General features: G+C 39.4%; 1 protein-coding gene across 3 annotated transcripts in view; it reads left to right on the top strand.

Moving 5' to 3' along the window:
• Positions 1-20,395, top strand: part of YTHDC2 (YTH N6-methyladenosine RNA binding protein C2) — a 56,273-nt gene extending 35,878 nt beyond the window's left edge. The window contains exons 20-30 of one of the 3 annotated variants that reach the window (XM_075931998.1): positions 343-615; positions 1,086-1,212; positions 1,914-2,119; positions 3,694-3,889; positions 4,451-4,560; positions 6,793-7,085; positions 10,489-10,666; positions 12,741-12,944; positions 16,434-16,616; positions 18,670-18,773; positions 19,987-20,395. In XM_075931998.1, coding sequence (XP_075788113.1) covers positions 343-615; positions 1,086-1,212; positions 1,914-2,119; positions 3,694-3,889; positions 4,451-4,560; positions 6,793-7,085; positions 10,489-10,666; positions 12,741-12,944; positions 16,434-16,616; positions 18,670-18,750 — 1,851 coding nt within the window. In that variant the 3' untranslated portion in view covers positions 18,751-18,773; positions 19,987-20,395. Of the gene's footprint in view, positions 1-342; positions 616-1,085; positions 1,213-1,913; positions 2,120-3,693; positions 3,890-4,450; positions 4,561-6,792; positions 7,086-10,488; positions 10,667-12,740; positions 12,945-16,433; positions 16,617-18,669 lie in introns of all 3 variants that reach the window. The other 2 variants (XM_075931997.1, XM_075931996.1) reach the window with 2 other exon arrangements.
• Positions 20,396-21,053: the final 658 nt, after the last annotated feature.

Below are 21,053 nucleotides of genomic sequence, written 5' to 3'. Positions count from 1 at the left end.
AGAGATTGATTTATTCTTCACCAAACTTAACAATAATTTATCTGAAGCCTTTATCCATGTTATACAGGCAAATAGGGACATAAACAAATACATAGCTGCAACATCTTTGTTTTCAGACACTTTTTTTTGGTCTTGTTACTACTGCTTACTTGTAGAGAGAGTAGCCTTTTTGACCTTCTGGTTGAAGGAAGTGGGAGGAGGAATAAAGAAGTCATTCCAAACGCAGGTCTGATCATGTTGCTTAGGATATAGTGTTTTGCTAATCCTGTTACTCAAATGGTGTTCTCTTCCTGCTACTGTGCTAAATTTCCTTGCTTCTCTCTCTCCCTTTTTTTAAATCAGACAATAGATGCTATGGATACCTGGGAAGATCTCACGGAACTTGGTTATCATCTGGCTGACTTGCCTGTAGAGCCACACCTTGGTAAAATGGTGTTGTGTGCTGTTGTTTTGAAGTGCCTGGATCCTATTCTTACCATTGCTTGTACTCTTGCATATCGAGATCCTTTTGTGCTACCTACACAGGCCTCACAAAAACGTGCAGCCATGCTGTGTAGAAAACGTTTTACTGCAGGAACATTTAGTGACCATATGGCACTTCTCAGGGCATTCCAGGTATTATTTCATCTACAGAAGGAATATTAATGGCAATAGTTAGATTAAATATAAAAGTAATGTTGCACTTTACAAAGGACTTGTCATCCAGCTATAACTTTAAAGAGTTTCAGTATTTCCTAAGAGACTCTCTGCATTGAACCCATTAGTAATGTTATGTGATAAAATTTTTTAATCTCTAAAGCATGATTTTGCTGACCTAATTCTACTCTAGATGTTTTTATTTCTAAATTTAAATTACATTTATATTACCAGAAAGTAATAATTTTGAGAGATGATATATTGATTTGAGGAAATAGAGAGAATTTTGCTTGTTAACAGGAAAAAAGTCCAGAAGGCTTAATGCTTTTAGACTTTTGTTTCTGTTTTCAATTGAAGTACATTGCGCTATACTAAAAATAAAACAAAACACATATAAGTTTTGAGTTTAAACACATTTGTAGATATTTGAAAAAAATATTTTCCTGCAGGCATGGCAGAAGGCACGAAGTGATGGCTGGGAGAGAGCCTTCTGTGAGAAGAACTTTCTCTCTCAAGCTACTATGGAAATTATCATAGGAATGAGAACACAGTTGCTTGGTCAGCTCAGAGCATCAGGTAACTAATTATTTTTAAAAATCAATTTTTTTTTTCTGAAACTATATTTATTATGAAGTAAATTATTCAAATTTTAACTAGAATGAAATTCAGGGACATCCTAACTTCTTACTTGTGTAGTAGTTATTAATTCTGTCATTCAGAAAGCCAAGTTTGATGACTGAATTATGCAAAATAAACTTGTTTAGCTTGAAATGAGCTAACACACAGTGAGTCTGATTCTTAAATCGGGTTGAGTTTTGAATGGGACAGATCTTAAGAAGAAGTCGAAGATGGCTCTGATCTGTCTTTCCTTTTCTGGGCCTAACTGGTGGACTGACTTGGCTTCTATGGTGTAACTTGAAGTGACCTAATGGCTATTCTAAATTATTCTGGCTAAAATGGTCCAGGATCTGGCTTGATATTTCTTTGGGATTTCTGTTTCATTAAATAACTTACTTGTACAATGTCTTTATTCTCAATACTTCTTTATGCAGTTTAGTACTAAACTGAAGGTTCTCAACCAAATTCATGTATTAAATATGAAAATAATACATATAGGTTACAGAGTATGAAAATTATAATAAGTGGTGTGGGATTTCATAAAATAAAGCACAAATAATTTTCACTCAAAATGGAAATTTAAAAATGTGTAATCTGTAAAAACATGCAGTAATCTTTTTTTTTTTTTTTTTTTTTTTTCTTTCCCCCCCTCCATTTAGGTTTTGTTAGAGCCAGAGGTGGTGGTGATATTCGAGATGTAAACACCAACTCTGAAAATTGGGCTGTAGTGAAAGGTGCTTTAGTGGCTGGGATGTACCCTAATTTAGTGCATGTGGATAGAGAAAACCTTGTATTGACTGGCCCGAAGGAGAAGAAAGTGAGATTTCATCCTACCTCTGTTCTTAGCCAACCTCAGTATAAAAAGGTAACATTTCTGAATGAATAGCCCACAAGAAAGAACAGATTTCATTACGTTTGTGAAAAATTTAAAAAAGACTTCCTCTTGGTTCTGATTCCTTTAAAAAGTGTGCACAATTTACCAATATCCGGAAAATAAAATGTTGTTGTAAATTGACTGAATGGGTTGGAGCCAGCTTAGGTTTTAAAAAGATTATATATTTAAAAGCTTCAGAGGGGTAGCCGAGTTAGTCTGTAATTGGAAAAACTCAAAAAACACCGAATAGTTTAGCAGCATCTTAAAGACTAACAAAACATGTAGATGGTATCATGAGCTTTTGTGAAGTGGGTTGTACCCACGAAAGCTCATGATACCATCTACATGCTTTGCTAGTCTTTAAGGTGTTGCTAGACTAGTGGTGGTGGTGGTGGCGTGGTGGTGGTGGTGGTTGTTGTTGTTTTTTTAAAGTTTTTTCCAGTATATGTTTAATCACCTTCACCTGGACCAGAACCACAGTAGTCTTACCTTGGGGAATGAGACAAGATTACCAAACAAAAATGTCATGGAGTTGTTTTGAAGGTTTATTGGTGTTTACTGGCATTCAAAACTCATTAAATAATACAGGTTGAACCTCTCTAAACTGAGATTCTTTAGTCTGACATCATCAGTGGTCCAGACCAGAGAGTCCTGGAAGAGAGCTGGCAGCTGGGAGCTTTGTGGCCGGCAGGTGCAATGGGCTGCCAGCAACTAGGCTGCCTGGAGAGGCCAGGAAGCCCGGTGCAGTTGACAGGGCAGCAGGGCTGCCAGCAAGCTCCGGCTGGTGGCTGGGCCAGGTCTGGGGAGACTGCTGGTATGGAAGCCAGAAATGACCTCCCTTGGTCTAGCAAATTTTCTCATCCAGGACCAGTCAGGATGTATCAACCTGTAGCAACAAGGATTTCTACTCTGAAGCATTACCCTAGATTTTCTTTGGATATTTGTGTTTTTAACTTGGCCATAAAATGATAATATAAAACTATAATACATTTTAATTTTTACTGTACCTTGTTTTATAATCCTGAACTGTCTTTGTTCTTTGGGCTGTAGTTTTGTCATATTTATTTAAAAAAAAAAAATTCCAACAGTCATTAAATTTATTAAAAGTCACAGGCCTGGGAGGAAATGCTGTGTGTGTAGTAATGGGAATACCATTAAAGAGTGTAAGGGGAAGTTATGGGTAGGGATGGGGAAATGGGATCTGCCCATGGGGAGGGACTGCAGTAGGGGACTGTAGGGCCCTGCAGCAGTTAATCCTATCCCATGGTATTTAGCGCCTCTCCTTGCTGTATGGGGGTCTCATGGTGCTGCTCAGTTTTGGTCTGTCCATGGTAAGTGGTCCTATGACCCCGTGCCCTAGATTGCAACTCTGTGGGACATGAGCCACCACTGAAAAGTGAATTTGTTGTGGACTTACGGAAAAATCGGAGTATCATTGTTTTTAATTTGTGGATTGTATCACAGTCTTACAGCTGGGACAACCCTGCAACTCTAACAATTTATTTTAAATTGATCCTTCTCTAACAAATAAATGGTATGAGAGCCTTGTTTGCTTTTGCTAACAGATTCCTCCAGCAAACGGTCAAGCTGCAGCAATTCAAGCACTCCCCACAGACTGGCTTATATATGATGAAATGACTAGAGCACACAGAATAGCGAACATCAGGTGCTGTTCAACTGTGACACCTGTCACTGTGTCCCTCTTCTGTGGTCCAGCTCGGTTGCCAAGTAATGCTTTACAGGAGCCCTCCTCATTTAGAGGTACAGCATTCTTGGAATTAGACATTTTCAAATACCAAACAATAGTCTGACATATTGGAACTTCGGTGCTGCATATACAGGAATATTTAATGAATTTTTGATAAGTTGTCAGGTCTAAGCCAAAACCATGGTTCTTGGAGCCATCTAAAATGTGTTAATTGTTCCATATCAAACATCCTAGACTTTTAATAAAATATACTATTTAAAAAGTAAATAAAAGAATAACAGAAAATAGAAGGAAAATGAATGCCTTTTGTCCAGGATTAGCAGCATTAGATCCACATAGGACTTGAGGAATAAAAGTGTATTTTCTACTCTAATACTGATGTAGATGTAGATACTCTAAATTAACACACTCTTGTGAGAAGTTGCATTAGTCCTACATTACACAGTTATATATTAACTTTCACCTTAATTCGAAGTACAAGGGAAAAAGAGAAAATGTTAAACAGGAAAGTTTCCGGACTTGTAGGGGAAGAAATTTAATTTTCATATTTAAAATCCAAGTACACTATTTTAATACAAATGCTGACTTTTATTTTTTGAATTATATTAATTTAGTGGATGGTGTTCCTAATGATAGTAGCGATAGCGAGATGGAAGACAGAACTACTGCTAATCTGGCTGCGTTGAAGCTAGATGAATGGCTACATTTCAAACTGGATCCTGAGGTAGGTAATGTAGAATTATTCAGTTAGTACCCCTTTTCAAGGAGAAAGTGCAGTTTGCTTTTTGAATTTCCTCCCTTTACTGTCGTCTTTAAATGTTTTTCCAGAATTTTGAGCAGTCGAAAAATGTAGTGCATCTTTCTTTAAAACACACACAAATACCAAGCCACTCATCTGTAGGAGACCTAAACAGAAACACTTGGTTGAAATGAACAGGAAGATTTTTATTTTATTTTATTTTTTTAAAAGGATTGAGTAACTGTGGTGAAGGCATATCCTAGATAAAGATAAATATGCTAACTTTCCCACCACTTTTTAAATGTCTTTTGCAAATCACATATTTGTATAAGATAGAAGGGCTTTTGTACCACATTCATTCTCCTTAATTAACTGAAATAATAAATATAATGTAATGCGCTTCTCCTGTTGCAACAAATTAATGGCCTTATGCTGCCATTAATGCCAGATACTTGTATGAATGAGTCCCATTAACATCAGTCACTTGGAGTTTCATAGGTACAAGGATGTACATTTTCAAATACAGGATGAGAACCTGATGTTGTAAACTGGTTTATAATAATACAGGTAACTGAAAAGTAAGATGGTAAGGAAAAAATTATTATAAATGGATGGAATACAGAAACACTGGATATTATTTTCCCTATAAATCTGGGATTCGGTGTGGGGGTTATATTTTTTTCCAGTGTGTGTCACTTTTCAAAATCTGTTTACCCACCTTCTTTACACCAGAATCTTTTATAAAAGTAACAGCCTGGTAGATGTATACATCAGAGTTTTCTTTAAGGCAAAATAAGGAACAGAAGTTAATGAGTCTTACATTTGAGGAATTCCCTTAACTTGTTCAGTAAATAAATGTTGGTTCTCATGCAGTGTATGTGTGGCAGTTCAACAAAACATTATGAAAATGCACAGTCTTAGCTGTTTTCTTCTGGTAGCTGCTACATTTCCATAAAGGAAACTTCTTTTCATGTTTTCCTGTTTTATCTACACATGACCATTAAGTGAATCTTATTGAGCATCAGACTCCGACGGTATGCTACTTCCACTTCCCTAGGTGGTGCTGCACAGCAGCTCAGGGTAGACAGCCTGAGGAAAGGTGGTAGTAGAAGCTAGAGCAAGCTTGGAGGCAAATTGATTATTTCTGGAGTTGAAGAGGGAAAGTGGAGAGAGCTAAATATGAGAACTACCATGGGTGATTCTAGAGTATGCAGAAGGTGGGGAACGAGTGGTAGTGGTAATAATGATGATTGGGAAGTGCCAATCTTGGGCAAATCTGAGTAAAAGAATCTTACTAGGCACTCTTGGCAAAGCCGGGCACCAGTTCTGTAGGGAGGAGATGTTTGGCTGCAATTTGGAGTGGCAGGAGAAGGAAAAGGCAAAGATTGTTGGAAGGAAAAATAGAAAATAGTGAGATATGGAGTTTAGGGGAAGAGGGAAGAAATTGTTTAGGGAGCAGGTGAAAATACACTAAAGAGCTAGGCATTTTAGCGTAATGCTCTCTTAAAATTGTATTCTACCTAAAACAGAATGAGGAGTGTGGGCTGCAAGGCAAAAAGCTTATAAGACCCCAGACCCAATACTGATGAATGTAGAGGTGTGCAGAAGGCTTTTAAAATCAGCTTGGAAGACTTTGATTCCACTTAATGTCCACACTCAGCTCCTACTTACACCATCCATTCTAGTTATAAATCTATTTTAAGGAAAGGCATTCAATTAAAACTTTCTTTTATCGAACTGTTACAGAAGAGTGCATGTATTTGGAAAGAAAGAAGCTAACAGAAAAAAGGCATAAGATAAGAGTAAAACAGATGAATAATGAAAACTAGGTTCTAAATAAAAAAAACTAGAGAACTGCCAAGAAAGTGGAACAAGAAAAACTCAGGAAATATTATGTTTTGTTTATATTTTACATTAAAAATGTTATTTAAAAAAAATAAATCTCAGGAAATTGAATTCCATAAGCAAAAACTCATAGGAATGATTAAATAGAGAAGCAAAATAAGTGGTTTAAAATTATTTCAGAAGAAAACTTGGAGAAGAATATCCAGAAAATAAAACTATTTGATTGAGTAAAACTGAAAAATCAATTTTAAAACTAAGATATGTTACATTTTGGACACATTTCTCTCTAGACTGTCACACATTGTCTGCTTAGTGAGGGGACTCTTCTAACTGCAATCAGTCCTTTATTAACAGAGGTGAAATTCATTACAGGCTGCCAGTCTGCTGCTACAACTCAGACAGAAATGGCATAGTTTGTTTCTGCGTCGTATGCGAGCTCCTTCTAAACCTTGGTCTCAAGTTGATGAAGCAACTATAAGAGCAATTATAGCTGTTTTAAGTACCGAAGAGCAGTCTGCAGGCTTACAGCAACCTTCAGGTATTGGGCAAAGACCAAGGCCTATGTCTTCTGAGGAACTTCCCTTAGCCTCTTCTTGGAGATCAAACAGCAGTAGGAAAAGTTCAGCAGAAACTGAATTCTCTGATGACTCTTCTAATGCTGAAAAGTAAGTTGGTAGAAACCTTGCAGAGTCAAGTTTTGGTAGGTGGAAATATGTTTACCTGTGTCTCAGTCATGATGGTGATTGTGGGAGTAGAGTGAAATAGTAGTTTTCAATAGCACAAACTGAAAGCAAGTCTGGCTCAAATGTATGTATTAAACAGAAAATGTTACTTTTTGCAGTACAACGATTCACAAAGTAAACATTAAGTCATTCTGTGTAGGCCTTACTTTCTTATTCCACTTGTGCTCATTCATCTTTCTGTCCTCACACTTCTCCCTATTCCATTTTAATTCTTCAGTCTCCACTTTGTTTTTGTTTCTCTTTCCTCCACATCTACTCATAAATAGCACTATGAAAAGCTGGTGCTTTGTTGAGACAGGAACAACTTATCAAATTTACTGGTGTAACCATTTTTATATTTCAAATAAAATGTTACCTAAAGTGCCATATTCTTTTAGAGGGCATGGTTGAGAAAACTGACTAACAGCTATTTTTATAGTAACTTTTACAAAGACGATCACATTTGAAATCAGTCATGCCTGAAGCAGATGTATAATTTTTATTGTTGTAGTGGTACGTTTATGGCTGTGCTATAGGTTTGGTTCTTGTAAAGGATTCTTCAAAGATCTGTGTAGAAAAGTGTTTTAATTATACAAGGGTAAATTTCAAATTTGTCTTACAGTTGCTTAAACGTTGCACAGTGCCTGTGGATCATGATGCTAAACATAGGTTTGTCGTGAGAAACAAACACTTCTCTTTTCAAATTGCCTTTTTGAAAATAGTTGGTCTGAGGTTTAGTGTCTGTATAAGTCTAATACTAAGAGAAATGTATACTTTAATAGTAAAACACCAAACTTTGCTGCGTGATACATGCGTGTTTGTTAGACATCTTATACATGGTATATTGTGATGGCGTTAAACTGGGGTAGGGAACCTTTTTTGGTTTGGGGGCTGCTGACCCACAGGAAAATCAGTTGGGGGCCGCATACAAGTGAGAAGCAAAGGAAAAACAAAAATTGACTGAGAGAGGAAGGCACTCTTGCATACTAGAACTTAGGGGGACCCATGTTAGTAGATCTTGTGTGCTCCAGCCCTGTGGGAGGATTGTGGGGGAGCTGGAGTGCCTGCATGGGCTTCCCAATGCTGAAGGGAATCTGAGCCCTGTCAAAGTCAGACAGGACTCACAGATTTGTCAGACCGCTCTGTTTATTTCAGCAAAGCTCTGCTAAAATGCATCCAGAAAATGTGAGCCCCATACAAGGTTCAAACCCCTTGATTTATACAGTCAAAAGGCCAAGTTAACAGGATCAAAAGAGGGGCAAAACTTCACATTATCAGTGTGGTTAAGTATCTTCATTTCAATATCAAGCACACAGCAATCTCTTGTCTATATCTCCCTGATTATCTGGAATTGCTTTCTGCCTAACACCTAATGTTCCTTTTCCTGTTAAACTTAGGCCCATCTGACTAGCACCTTGATCTGCATACCTACAATCAACATTAACATACAGGCAGTCCCCGACTTACGCGGATCCGACTTATGTCGGATCCGCACTTACGAACGGGGCTTTCTCACCCCGGAGGTCGGGGCGAGAAAGCCCCGTTCGTAAGCTGCTCCGGTGCCCCTGGTCTGCTGGAGACCGTCTCCAGCAGACCAGGGGCACCGGGCGGGCTCCCGCGCTTCTGAGGCTTTGCCAGAGCAAAGCCTCAGAAGCGCGGGGAACCGCCGCTGCTGCCGCTTCAGTCCGGGTGCCTGTGGTCTGCTAGGGACCGTCCCCAGCAGACCACAGGCACCCAGACTGAAGCGGCAGCAGCGGCGGTTCCCCGCGCCTCTGAGGCTTTGCTCTGGCAAAGCCTCAGAGGCGCGGGACCCCCCCGCGGCTGTGGCTTCAGTCTGGGTGCCTGTGGTCTGCTGGGGACGGTCCCCAGCAGACCACAGGCACCCGGACTGAAGCCGCAGCCGCGGGGGGGTCCCACGCCTCTGAGGCTTTGCCAGAGCAAAGCCTCAGAGGCGCGGCACCCCTCTGCCGCTGCAGCTCTGCTCCCTGTGTCCCTGGTCTGCTGGGGGGGGGGGGAACGCAGCTAGTGTGCTTCCCCCCCCCCCCCCCCCAGCAGACCAGGCTTTTTTGTTTTGGACTCTGGGGCAGAGCAACTGGGGCGCTGCCGATTGGTCCTGCAGCGCCGCTCTGGGCACTACTGGACCAACCCAGCAGCACCCCAGCTGCTCTGCCCCAGGTCCTGATTCAGCCGTTGCTGGTCAGTTTCAGCAGCGGCTGAATCAGGACGCCTGGGGCAGAGCAGATGGGGTGCTGCTGGGTTGGTCCAGTAGCACCGAGCGGTGCTACTGGAGCAACCCAGCAGCACCCCAGCTGCTCTGCCCCAGGTGTCCCAAGTCAGCTTCTGCTGAAACTGACCAGCGCTGACTACAGGAAGCCCCAGACAGAGTTGCTCTACCCCGGGCTTCCTGGAATCAGCTGCTGATCAGTTTCAGCAGCAGCTGACTTGGGGACGCCTGGGGTTCTTAAGTTGATTCTGTATGTAAGTCAGAACTGGCGGTCAGTTTCAGCAGTGTCTGAATCTGGACGCCAGTTCCGACTTACATACAGATTCAACTTAAGAACAAACCTGCAGTCCCTATCTTGTACGTAACCCGGGGACTTCCTGTACTTTTCTTCTTCCTTTTAAAAGACAAACAGAATTCCTTCAACTTATTCAATTATTACAGCACAATTCATCTTTCTCTTACAGTATAATTCTTTCTACTTTCACAGCCCTAAGGGCCGGATCCAGATAAGCTGGGGGCTGCATCTGGTCCCCGAGCCTGAGGTTTCCCACTGCTATGTTAAATGTTGCTTCCTGCAGTGGTCTCTCCCCTTTCTTGTATGTGTTTATGATGTTAAGTTTCTTCAAAAGTAAAATGTTCTAACTTTTCTTAAAAATAAAAAGAATATATTTTTTAATTATCAAATAGTGATACTCTGAGTCAGTTAAATTCAGAACCAGATTAATTGAGGGGTAGAGAAGGGCATGATTTTTATCTCATGCATCATTAGGAAGGATGACCAACTGAAAGATCTTGCTGTCTTAAGTATGGCGGTGTGTGACAGAATACTATATATTTCTAAACATGTCTGCCCTCTGAGGGGGTAGCATGCAAGCAGTGCACCCTTTCCACCATATTTGTTTCTGGAAAGAAGCAGCAGAATCTCTATCATCCAAAACAAATAACTGGTATTTAAAGTTAACTGAAAATTGTTTAACCTGTGTAAGTAATATAATGCACGTAGTCATTCTTCAGGCTTTTGGAACTTTAGCTGAAGCTTTTTTAAAGTTTCTGCTATGATTGCTGTTTGTACCAACCATTTGTTATATTGAATAGTTTTATAGCTTCACTGTCCTCCCTCAGAGTCCTAATGAAATCTACGTCTCCAGCATTTCATCCGCCACAGAAATACAAAGAAAGAGGTATCTTGCACTCTAAACGAAATTCAGATGATAGGTCAGATCAGTCATCGGTGAAGTCCACAGACAGTAGTAGTTATCCTAGTCCATGTGCCAGTCCTTCTCCTCCATCATCTGGAAAGGTAAAGTGTCCTCTTATTCATAAGTGTCAAAAACTGTAGAAAATCTAAAGTAATCATGCCTATATTCTTCAGCGGTAAAAAGAGCATCTTATTATTTGTTTTGAAAAGGCATCTGTGGACCCTATTCAAGGTTCTGGTCTTGATGCATAAAGTGATATAAGAATATAAAGGGATTTAATGCATTTAAGAGCTTACACTCTAGAATAAATTACCTTAGTGCTATAGTGATAGAAATGTAGCCATGTTAGTCTGGGGTAGCTGAAGCAAAATGCAGGACAATGTAGCACTTTAAAGACTAACAAGATGGTTTATTAGATGATGAGCTTTCGTGGGCCAGACCCACTTCCTCAGATCAAATAGTGGAAGAAAATAGTCACAACCATATATACCAAAGGATACAATTAAAAAAAAGTGAACACATATGAAAAGGACAAATCACATTTCAGAACAGGAGGGGGATGCGGGGGGGGGGGGGGGGGGGAAGGAAGGAAGGTAAGTGTCTGTGAATGGGCATTAATATTTTTGGATGTAAAATTGCCAATCAATTTAACAACTTTGTCTTAACTGAAATTTTCTTTTGCTGCATTTGAATACCTGTTACTCATTCTCCCCTTTTCTTTGAGTGACTTCCACTTTGACTTCCTTTGTGTTCATCAGCCTCTCTTTCTGGCTTGCTATTATAGGAAATAGGTCTTTCCACCAGAATTACACTGTATTCTTTGATTATCTGTTTAATGTAACTGAAAAATTTAAACTTCTTAATTACAAAATTTTTTCTAAATCAGAATTTAGCCACTCTACTCAAACATTTTGTCAGGTAAAAAGATATTTTAATAACTTCTGTAGCTGATATTGTTAGTAAAAGTATCAGGTTGCCAGTGAAGTTGGTGTGCAATTTCTTAGTAGATTGAGTTTGAGCACCTGGTTTCTCTTGCTATTGTGGCCTTTCTTTAATGAGTGTCTTTTCCTTTCCACTTCCTTTAATGGAGTGCATCAAGGACACACTCTGGTTCTCATTTGAATTTTGTGGAACTTTCATTATGTCTTGTAGCTTCATTGTGGTAGGTATGTGTACTCCACAAGAACAAATATGTCAATGGACTGGTTGAGTCCTGCTCCCCTGACATCTGTAGAGAGTATGCCTTCAGTCACTGATACTTCCCCTTTCTCATAGTATCCCCATAGATACTGATCCAGTCTGCTTCTTGCATTTCAGTAAGTATGTTTAGGGCAGGAGGCAATTTTGACTAGATCTGCTCTGTTTGCTCCTTGTTTATAGCAATATATCAACCCCCCCCTCCCCCCATCCCCAAGTTCTGTCTCTGGCAGATTTTTTATTTTTAGGAGGTATTTTTGTCCTAACCCTGAAATACAGAGGGGGCAAAAACTGCAATTCTTGGAAATGAGAAGGACATTCATAAATTATCTTAATCTTATAATGTGTAGCCTGCCTGATCATCTGCTTTAATGAAAGGTCTATCAGTTTCTGATTGCTGCAGAATACTTAGGGCTATCCTATGAATTATTCTCCTACCCACGTTGTTAATGTTCCCTAAGTCAATAGCCAAAGATTAATTGGTTCATCTCAAGTGGGATGTTTAGCTAGTTATTATAATTTCTTCCTCCTTGTTATTTTGGATAGTGGTACTTCTATCTCATAATCTGATGCGGTGGCAGTTGATCTGCAGAAATGGGAATTTCTTACATGTCAGTCCCTGTCTGCAGATTTGTGTCAACACTTGTCCTTCAGTCACTATTAGTCAAATACCTAGTTTCAGTTGGCATGTCTTGTCACTTGGCTTGTTGAAATTGAAAGTTAATACATTACCACTTGACATTTCTATCAACAGAAGCATGTCTGTGGCTGACAGAGTTACAGGTGTTACTCGTTGTGCTTTTCTTTTTTTTTTTAACATGATGGGAACCAAATCTATCCAGTCTGTACTGGTGTAGTAAGAAATTCCTGTTTCTGCAAGTCTATAGTTCTGCTAGAACTTAGTGAAAAGATGACTAAGCAAGGAATTTCTGATAATTTTAAATACTAGAAATGTAATTTGCTCTATTTTTTTTGCAGGGATCGAAGTCTCCTTCACCTAGACCAAATATGCCAGTTCGGTACTTCATTATGAAGAGTAGCAACTTGAGAAATCTTGATATTTCTCAACAAAAAGGTATCTGGTCTACAACTCCAAGTAATGAGCGAAAACTAAATAGAGCTTTTTGGGAAAGCAGCATGGTTTATTTGGTATTTTCAGTTCAAGGATCAGGACACTTTCAGGTGAGTTTTAAATGAACATTTAAAATTAGCTGAGTCTGGTGGGTCTCATAGCTGTGCAATAAAATACCAATGCATAGAATGGGAGTTTTGCTTATAATTTTAAAACTTTACAACTGATATAATATATAGAGAGAACATTTCATCTCTCTGGGATCTCTCCTAACATAGAAAAGTCTGAGTCCACAGAAAAGCTGAGGAAATCTGGATGCAATTCAGTCTTAGAATGTTTGTGTCCTCCATGATTTCTCTGGAAATAAACAAAAAACAATTAAAATTCAATTTAAAACAAAAGGGGGGAATAATTAAGAGTATCATCATTCTTTTCTTTTTCTGATTGCTGAAAACATATATGTAATAATGTACATTTGTGGTCTTATTTTGGCAATTTGTAATGATAAAGGGACTCTGCTGAATATTTGTCCTAGATCGTTAGATCTTAAGGCTGGAAGGTGTGGCCATCTTATGATCAGCTAGTCTGATCTTCCACATAATACAGGCCGTGTAATTTCACCCTGAAACTTCTGCATCAGGTCCACAACTTCTACAGGTTGAACCTCTTTAATCTGGCACCCACGGAATCTGGCTGGTGCTGAACCAGAAAGTTTGGCAGACCACAGGAGGTCAATATTTTCTAGCAGCATTACCAACACTTCCTCTGTGTACTGGGCCACTAGAGGACATTAGGCTATGTCTACACTGGCATGATTTTCCGGAAATGCTTTTAACGGAAAAGTTGTCCGTTAAAAGCATTTTCAGAAAAGCGCGTCTAGATTGGCAGGACGCTTTTCTGCAAAAGCGTCCGTGGCCAATCTAGACGCGTTTTTCCGCAAAAAAGCCCCGATCGCCATTTTCGCGATCAGGGCTTTTTTGCGGAAAACAGTACTGTGCTGTCTACACTGGCCCTTTTGCGCAAAAGTCTTTCGGAAAAAGACTTTTGCCCGAATGGGAGCAACATGGGATCGTCAGTGCTTTTCCGGAAATTCAAGCGGCCAGTGTAGACAGCTGGCAAGTTTTTTCCACAAAAGCAGATGATTTTGCGGGAAAAACTTGCCAGTCTAGACGCAGCCTTAGAGGTAAATTAGAGCTAAATAACAGTGCAGAACACTGAGAATCAAGACTGGTAGCTGTAAACAAACTTTATAGAACCACAGGAAACTTGGCCACACCCATAAGTGGACATCCAACTAACTGGATCATGCCAGACCAGAGAGTGCTGGACTAGAAAGTTTAAACCTGTAGTTGAGCTGGAATCTATTTTCCTAAAGTATATGAAATTGTGTTTGAAACACGGTAAGTGATATAGAATCCACCACATCTCTAGTTGTTCCAGGGATATTTAGCATGGATCTTAAAAGCTTGGTGCCTTATTTCTAGTCTGAATTTGTCTAACTTCACTCTCTAGCTACTGGCTTTTGTTATGGCTCTGCTAGATTAGAGCCTCCAGTGGTTAGAAATTTACTCATGCAGGTATTTGTACACCAGGATCAAGTAACATTTTAATCTTAAACTAAATACATTTAACTTCTTGGTCAGGACCAGTGCTTTTTTTGTGATGGTACTGTCCGGAATGGTGTACTGTCACCTATTTTCCCAGCACACAGAAAAGGAATGGTATTTCCCCCGTGCATACTGGCACTTGTGTTCTTGGGGTGGCTCAGAAGCCTGTTCGGGACAAGAGGCGGGTTTTTTTCCTGCTCTCAGTGTGGCGTTTCGGCTCTTAAAGGGGCTGTGACCGCATTTCAATCCCCAGCGCAAACTCCCCCCCCCCCCCCCCCCCCAAACAAATTTGAGCCTTGAGTACCGGCACCTTTTTTTCTTACAAAAAAAGCAGTAGTTGAGACTGTTTTCTTTGTACATGACAAATATATTTAGATTGTGATCTCTTGCCCCTACACAATTGATGTTTGGTTCAGTGGTCAGATGTTCTAGATATAAATATAGACCAACTGGAAAATGGAAATATTATTGCCATGTGCTTTGTTGCTTTACCATACTTTTAACGTTGTTTGCATTTCAGTATAGAAAATAATAAAATACTAGTCATTTTTTCTTGTTTAAATTATCAAGACTTTGGGGGAAAATTCACATCAGTGTTGGACTCCCTGATCAATATATTAATTCAGGCATTTAGGTGAAAAAAACTAAAGCAAAATTGCAATTAGTTTCATTTGTCACCATGACATTTTCTGTATGGATTACAAAGACTACTCCCACTATGTAGAAATAATAGCAAATATTGCGAGCAACCAATTAGTCTTAACAGAGAAATCTTTGAAAAATTTTAAAACACAAAAACAAAGCTTACAAGAAGTGGAAACATAGTCAGATGATTAGGCAGGAATATGAATATATGGCTTGAGCATGCAGAGATGTAATCGGGAAGGCCAAAGAGTACTTGGCGTTGAAGTCGCAAGAGTTGTGAAGGATAATGTGGGTTTCTACAAGTATGTTAGCAATAAGAAGGAGGTTAGGGAAAGTGTGGATGCCTTCCTCATTTAGTAAGGGTATCTAGGGACTGATGTGAAAAAACCTCAAGTACTCAATCCTTTTTCTGACCCAAAGAGAGGGTCATATACCAGACTTCTACACCGAGTATGGAGAGAAGGTGAACAAACCTCTGTGGCAAAAGAACAGTAAGAACTACTTAGAAAAGCTGGACATGCACTACTCCATAGGGTCAGATCTAATGCATTTGAGGATACTGAGAGAGTTGGCTCGTGATTGCAGAACCATTGGCTATTATCTTTGAGAAAATATGGGAATCCAAGGGAGGGCCTAGATGATTAGAAAAAGGCAAATATAGTGCCCATCTTTTAAAATGGGAAGGCAGAGAAGCCATATAGACTGGACAGCCTCATCTCAGTCCCTGGAAAAATTATGGAGCAGGTCCTCAAGAAATCACCTTCCTCTCCTCCAAGTATTTCAAAATGGATCAGACACGCTCAACATGGATTCACCAAGGACAAGTTATGCCTGACCCAACCTAATTGTCTTTTATGATGAAACTGGCTCTGTGAATATGGAAAAAGTGATGGACATGATAAACTTGATTTTAGCAAAGCTTTTGATATATAATATTCACATCAGTAAGCTGAAGTGTTATGGATTGGATGAATGGACTATAAGGTGGATAAAAAGCTGGCTAGATTGTCAGTCAATGAGTAGTGATAAACAGTTCAATGTCTAGTTGGTAGCCAGTATCAGTGGAACGATCCAGAGGCTGGTCCTGGAGCTGGTTTTGTTCAACATCTACATTAATGAACTGGATGAAGGGATAGAGTGAAAAGGAATAAAATATACATAGGCATCTCCTAGGGGTGAGGTAATGGATTGATGTTCGAATGAAGCACTTTGCACCTTTAATTCAAGAATGTCAAATGACTATTTTATTCCAGCATGGAAGGATAGTATGTGATCATATATAATCTCATTAACTTTGTCTTTTAAATATGCATTTCCTTTAAAAAAAAAACACACATTTTCCAACAGGGTTTTGCTAGAATGTCTTCAGAGATAGGACGTGAAAAAAGTCAGGACTGGGGCTCTACAGGCTTGGGAGGAGTGTTTAAGGTGGAGTGGATCCGGAAAGAAAGTCTTCCCTTTCAGTTTGCACACCACTTACTCAACCCTTGGAATGATAACAAGAAAGTACAAATAAGCAGAGATGGCCAGGTAGCATTTATTCTTATTTAAAATATTTTTATACTGCTCAGTGTTTAATATACAGTGTATGTAAAAGGATATTGCTGTGGTGGTTTTTGTGATTTCCTTATTCTCCATTTTATATAACCATCTTAATGCATGGTGGGAGTTTTTTTACTATTAAGTTTCTCTCACTTGAACCTGTCTGATCTGGTAAACATTAATTCAGGTTATTGTCACACTGGGTTGTACTACCATTAACTTACCTAACAAACCCTACAGCCAAGCTTTTAGGAAGAAAAAGGAGCCTGTTTTCAAAAGAAGTTTGAGATATTCAGTATAAAGCAGATGATCTAGTACAGGTTGGACCACCTGGTCCGGCACCCTCGGGACCTGAGTGGTCCTGAACCATGGAATTTGCTGGACCAAGGAAGGTCAAGGCTTCTCTCTGGGCTGTGGGTATCCCCAGAGCCTGGGCTTCCCTCCCCACTGCTGCCCCCGGGTCAGTCTCCTCGGGCTGGAATTTTCCCCCAGCCATGCCAGCCCCTCTCTGCCAGGGTCCACAGTTGAGCTGGGGCTTCCTGCTGAACCCACTGCCACCGGGGTTCCAGGCTGGGTATTGCCTATGGCCGCTGTTGGCTGGGATTCCTGGCTGGGTATTCCCTGCACCAGCTACGGCGCCAGGATTCCCAGCCGGAGCTGGGGATTCCTTTCAGCTGCTTGAGGGGCTTCCCAGTCTGGGATTCCCCAGGGCTGGACTCCCCACCCACTGCAGGACCAGACCAGCTGGGGTTCCCTAGCATCTGTGGGACTCCAAGCTGGATTGTGTTCCCCACCTCTGGGGCTATCTTGTCCAGAAACATCCATGGTCCTTCCTTCTGGACCATGGATGTTGCTGGAACTGAGAGTCCCAGATTTGGGAGGTTCAACCTGTATTGCAGAAACCATACTAATTTATTATTCCCAATGGCTACGTCTAGACTGGCCACAAATTCTGGAAAAGGGATGCAAATCAGGTAAGTCAGCATAGGGAAATCCGCGGGGGATTTAAATATCCCCTGCGGATTTAAATAAACATGTCCGCCGCTTTTTTTCCGGCTTGGGGAAAAGCTGGAACAAAAGCGTCTAGACTGGCACGATCCTCCGGAATAAAGCCCTTTTCCGGAGGATCTCTTATTCCTACTTGAAAGAGATCCTCCGGAAAAGGGCTTTATTCCGGAGGATCGTGCCAGTCTAGACGCTTTTGTTCCAGCTTTTCCCCAAGCCGGAAAAAAAGCGGCGGACATGTTTATTTAAATCCACGGGTGATATTTAAATCCCCCGCGGATTTCCCTATGCTGACTTACCTGATTTGCATCCCTTTTCCGGAATTTGTGGCCAGTCTAGACGTAGCCAATGTGTTTAACACATATATTTAAACACATGGAGTACATGTCATAGTGAATTATACCTACTGTAAAGCCTCCTTTTATGTTGTTAAAAGAAATTAGTCTCTAAACCAATCAAATCTGCATGAAGTAGAATTATAAATCCTTTTTTTACTGAATATTCATGAAATGGAAGGAAATCATAAAATATATGTCTTTTGAACACTTTCTGCTATATGCTTGACTGTAATGTTTTAAATGATGATGCCAAAAAGGAACTGGCAGGCAGTTTGACTGCTTCATGAACTGTGGGGATTGACTTGGATTACCACTTCCAGTTTTGTTAGAAATTTATTAGATGAACACATTAACATTTTACTTTTGCTTAATGGCAGAGCCAGGCTAGGTTGTACACTGAATTTTTCTATTTTTAATTGTACTCTAAATATACTTATATCACGTTTGTCATTATATTTGAGTGTTTAACAAGATAATGTCTGTAAAATAGCTATTGAACATCTGTAAATGATTGAACTTAGATTGTATTCATAGCAAATGGGATTCACTCTTCCAAACAAAACAGAAAAACAAATACTGCTAATTTTGTCTTTACCTCCATTGCTGTAATTGGTGTCTTTGTGTTGTGGTCATCCTGTAATGTATTGTAGCATAAAATGCCATCAGTTGGTCACTTAATTTTTTTTTCTGGTCTGCAGGAATTGGAGCCACAGGTTGGTGAGCAGTTGCTACAACTTTGGGATCGTATTCCTTTGGGAGAGAAAAACACAACTGATTGACAGTATACAGTAATACATTTGAGGTAGTATACTAACACGTAAAGTCATATTTTTCTGGTGATTAATCATCAGTAATCTTTTCCTGGTCTTTATAGTATGTCTTTTCCCCAGTTTCAAAGGTAACTACCAGAGTATAGATTATTTTAATTTTGTTTTTCCTGGAATTTATAGCTTTGGATGCTGAGAAACATCTGTTTTATAACCACTAGAACCAACACTGCTCAGCACCTGCACAAATAGAAGAGGGAAAAGCCATGTAATGAAATGGACTGTCGGAACTGATACTATTTCTCTAAAATTAGCATAATAAAAAAGAACAGGTTTTCAGTAAACGCATTTTGCTAGTGTGGTTTTGACCAAGTGAAAAATGATGTATGTGTTACTTGTAACATTCAGCGTGCAATTTATTTCTAAACACTTAATTTTGAAACTTCAAATATTAAGTTTACAACAATGGAGCAGACTGAAGTTGCTGGTGGATTTTAAATATTACAGTAAGCAATTAAATAGACCCTATTTTTTCATAGCAGCTCAAGCTAAAGATGGTTTTGGAGCAACTAATGTACCGGTAATATTAATCAGTTTTAGAATTTAACATTTTATCGTTTAGTTTTTTAGGACAAAATTTTCCAGATATAGAAAAAATAGACATAGTTGTTGAAGATTTCTCAATGATGCTCAAGGGTCATCATTATTTTTGAGGTACAGCAAATATATGCTGACAAGTGATTGGACTGATGGTATACCTCCTAGCTAAATAAAAATTGCATTTAAATGTGTAGCATGAACAGAAAAAGAAGGTTCTCCCTTGCATGAAGCTTGTTCCAGGGAGTTTCCAGTCACCACTATCTTTGTAACCTGTGTACCCATAATTCTGTCTTCATAAAATGGATACTCCCTTCCTTGCTGCTTGCTTTTCATCTGGACAGCAAGTTGATCAGTTTTTTTTTCAAAGGCTGAAGCCAAATGCAAAATCTTTGGTTTCCAACAAGTAGCATCTTTTGATCAAGACCTGATTTTCTAATTGCTCTCTTCCCTGACCTGCTCATACGCTTTTTGTATTGCTGTACATGTAAATAGGGACCCATACTGTATTACTTGACTTAAGGATATACATGAAGTTCGTGCACTTCTTTGATGGGCAAGATAGAAGGCTAGCAGTTTAACAATATCTTTCACTGAACTTTAAGTTGAACAGATAGCATACTTTCCCTTTCTATGCTCATTATTGTTTAGGGAAGATATGTAATCTTAAAACTTTGGAAAGGACTGTACTTCTATACAACATTCACAAGAGGAAAAAAATCATGAGTGGCCTTTGCAGCGGGGAAAAAGAGTGAAATAAGAAAAGCCTTCTGTTACCTGTGGGAACATTGATATATACATCAACTAAGATTAAAGCTATTCTCTATGCCAACTGACTTCTGCATAGATTTTTATTATTTAACTTAAATTTTTCTTGTATGAATTTGACACACCTGCTTCTAGATCACCTGCAATTAGATTCCACTGTACATGATTGTAATTACATGTTCCCTTGTTAAATTTTACTAAAAATGACCTTAGTTTCATATTTTGTCTTTAGCCATTTAATGTTTTGAAATTAGAAGAAAGGAATTTCTGGAATAAAGTTGTTTCAGTTTTAGCTTTGTGATGACTTCAAATCATTAGTCTTTGAGAGGATTATTCTAAGAGGGGTGGGTGAGATTCTGTGGCCTGCACTGTGCAGGGGGTCAGACTAGATGATCATAATGGTCCCTTCTGACCTTAAAGTCTGAGTCTGAGTCTAAACTGAATTGCTGCAATCTTTTGCAGCATTGGACAGTAGCAGGAAGTGGACTGTCTGGTCATCTTTGTCTACTCCACTGCTTTAGGTCACAGCTATATAATAATCTCCTCAAATCCTGCTGGTGCAAACATGAACACTAGAATACTCACGCTGCAAAGGGTCTCTACCTTTCGGAGTGTATGTGATACTAGCAAACTAAATTTAATGTGCCCGATCTTAAATAACGTTAAATGCCTTTGTCCCAGAAGATGGTCCTCCCTGAAAACTACCGTATCTAATCACCAGCAGATTTCTCAGCTCCAAAATGAAGCACAGACATGAATGTCAAATTTAAGAATATATTGTAAAGTACAACAGGTAATAGGTAAATTAAATCATGGATTATAAACACTGAACAAATTAACCAACCCCTCACCCACTGATATAATAGAAGATAGAATAGGTACATGAAACAGTCTATACTAAGTTTGTCAGAGGCTCTGGTGGTTTTGAAGCTCAGGACCTTCTACCCTTT

The sequence above is a fragment of the Pelodiscus sinensis genome, chromosome 6 (assembly GCF_049634645.1).
Source record: "Pelodiscus sinensis isolate JC-2024 chromosome 6, ASM4963464v1, whole genome shotgun sequence".
NCBI lineage: Eukaryota > Metazoa > Chordata > Testudines > Trionychidae > Pelodiscus > Pelodiscus sinensis.
This window is presented reverse-complemented; position numbering and strand designations above follow the sequence as displayed.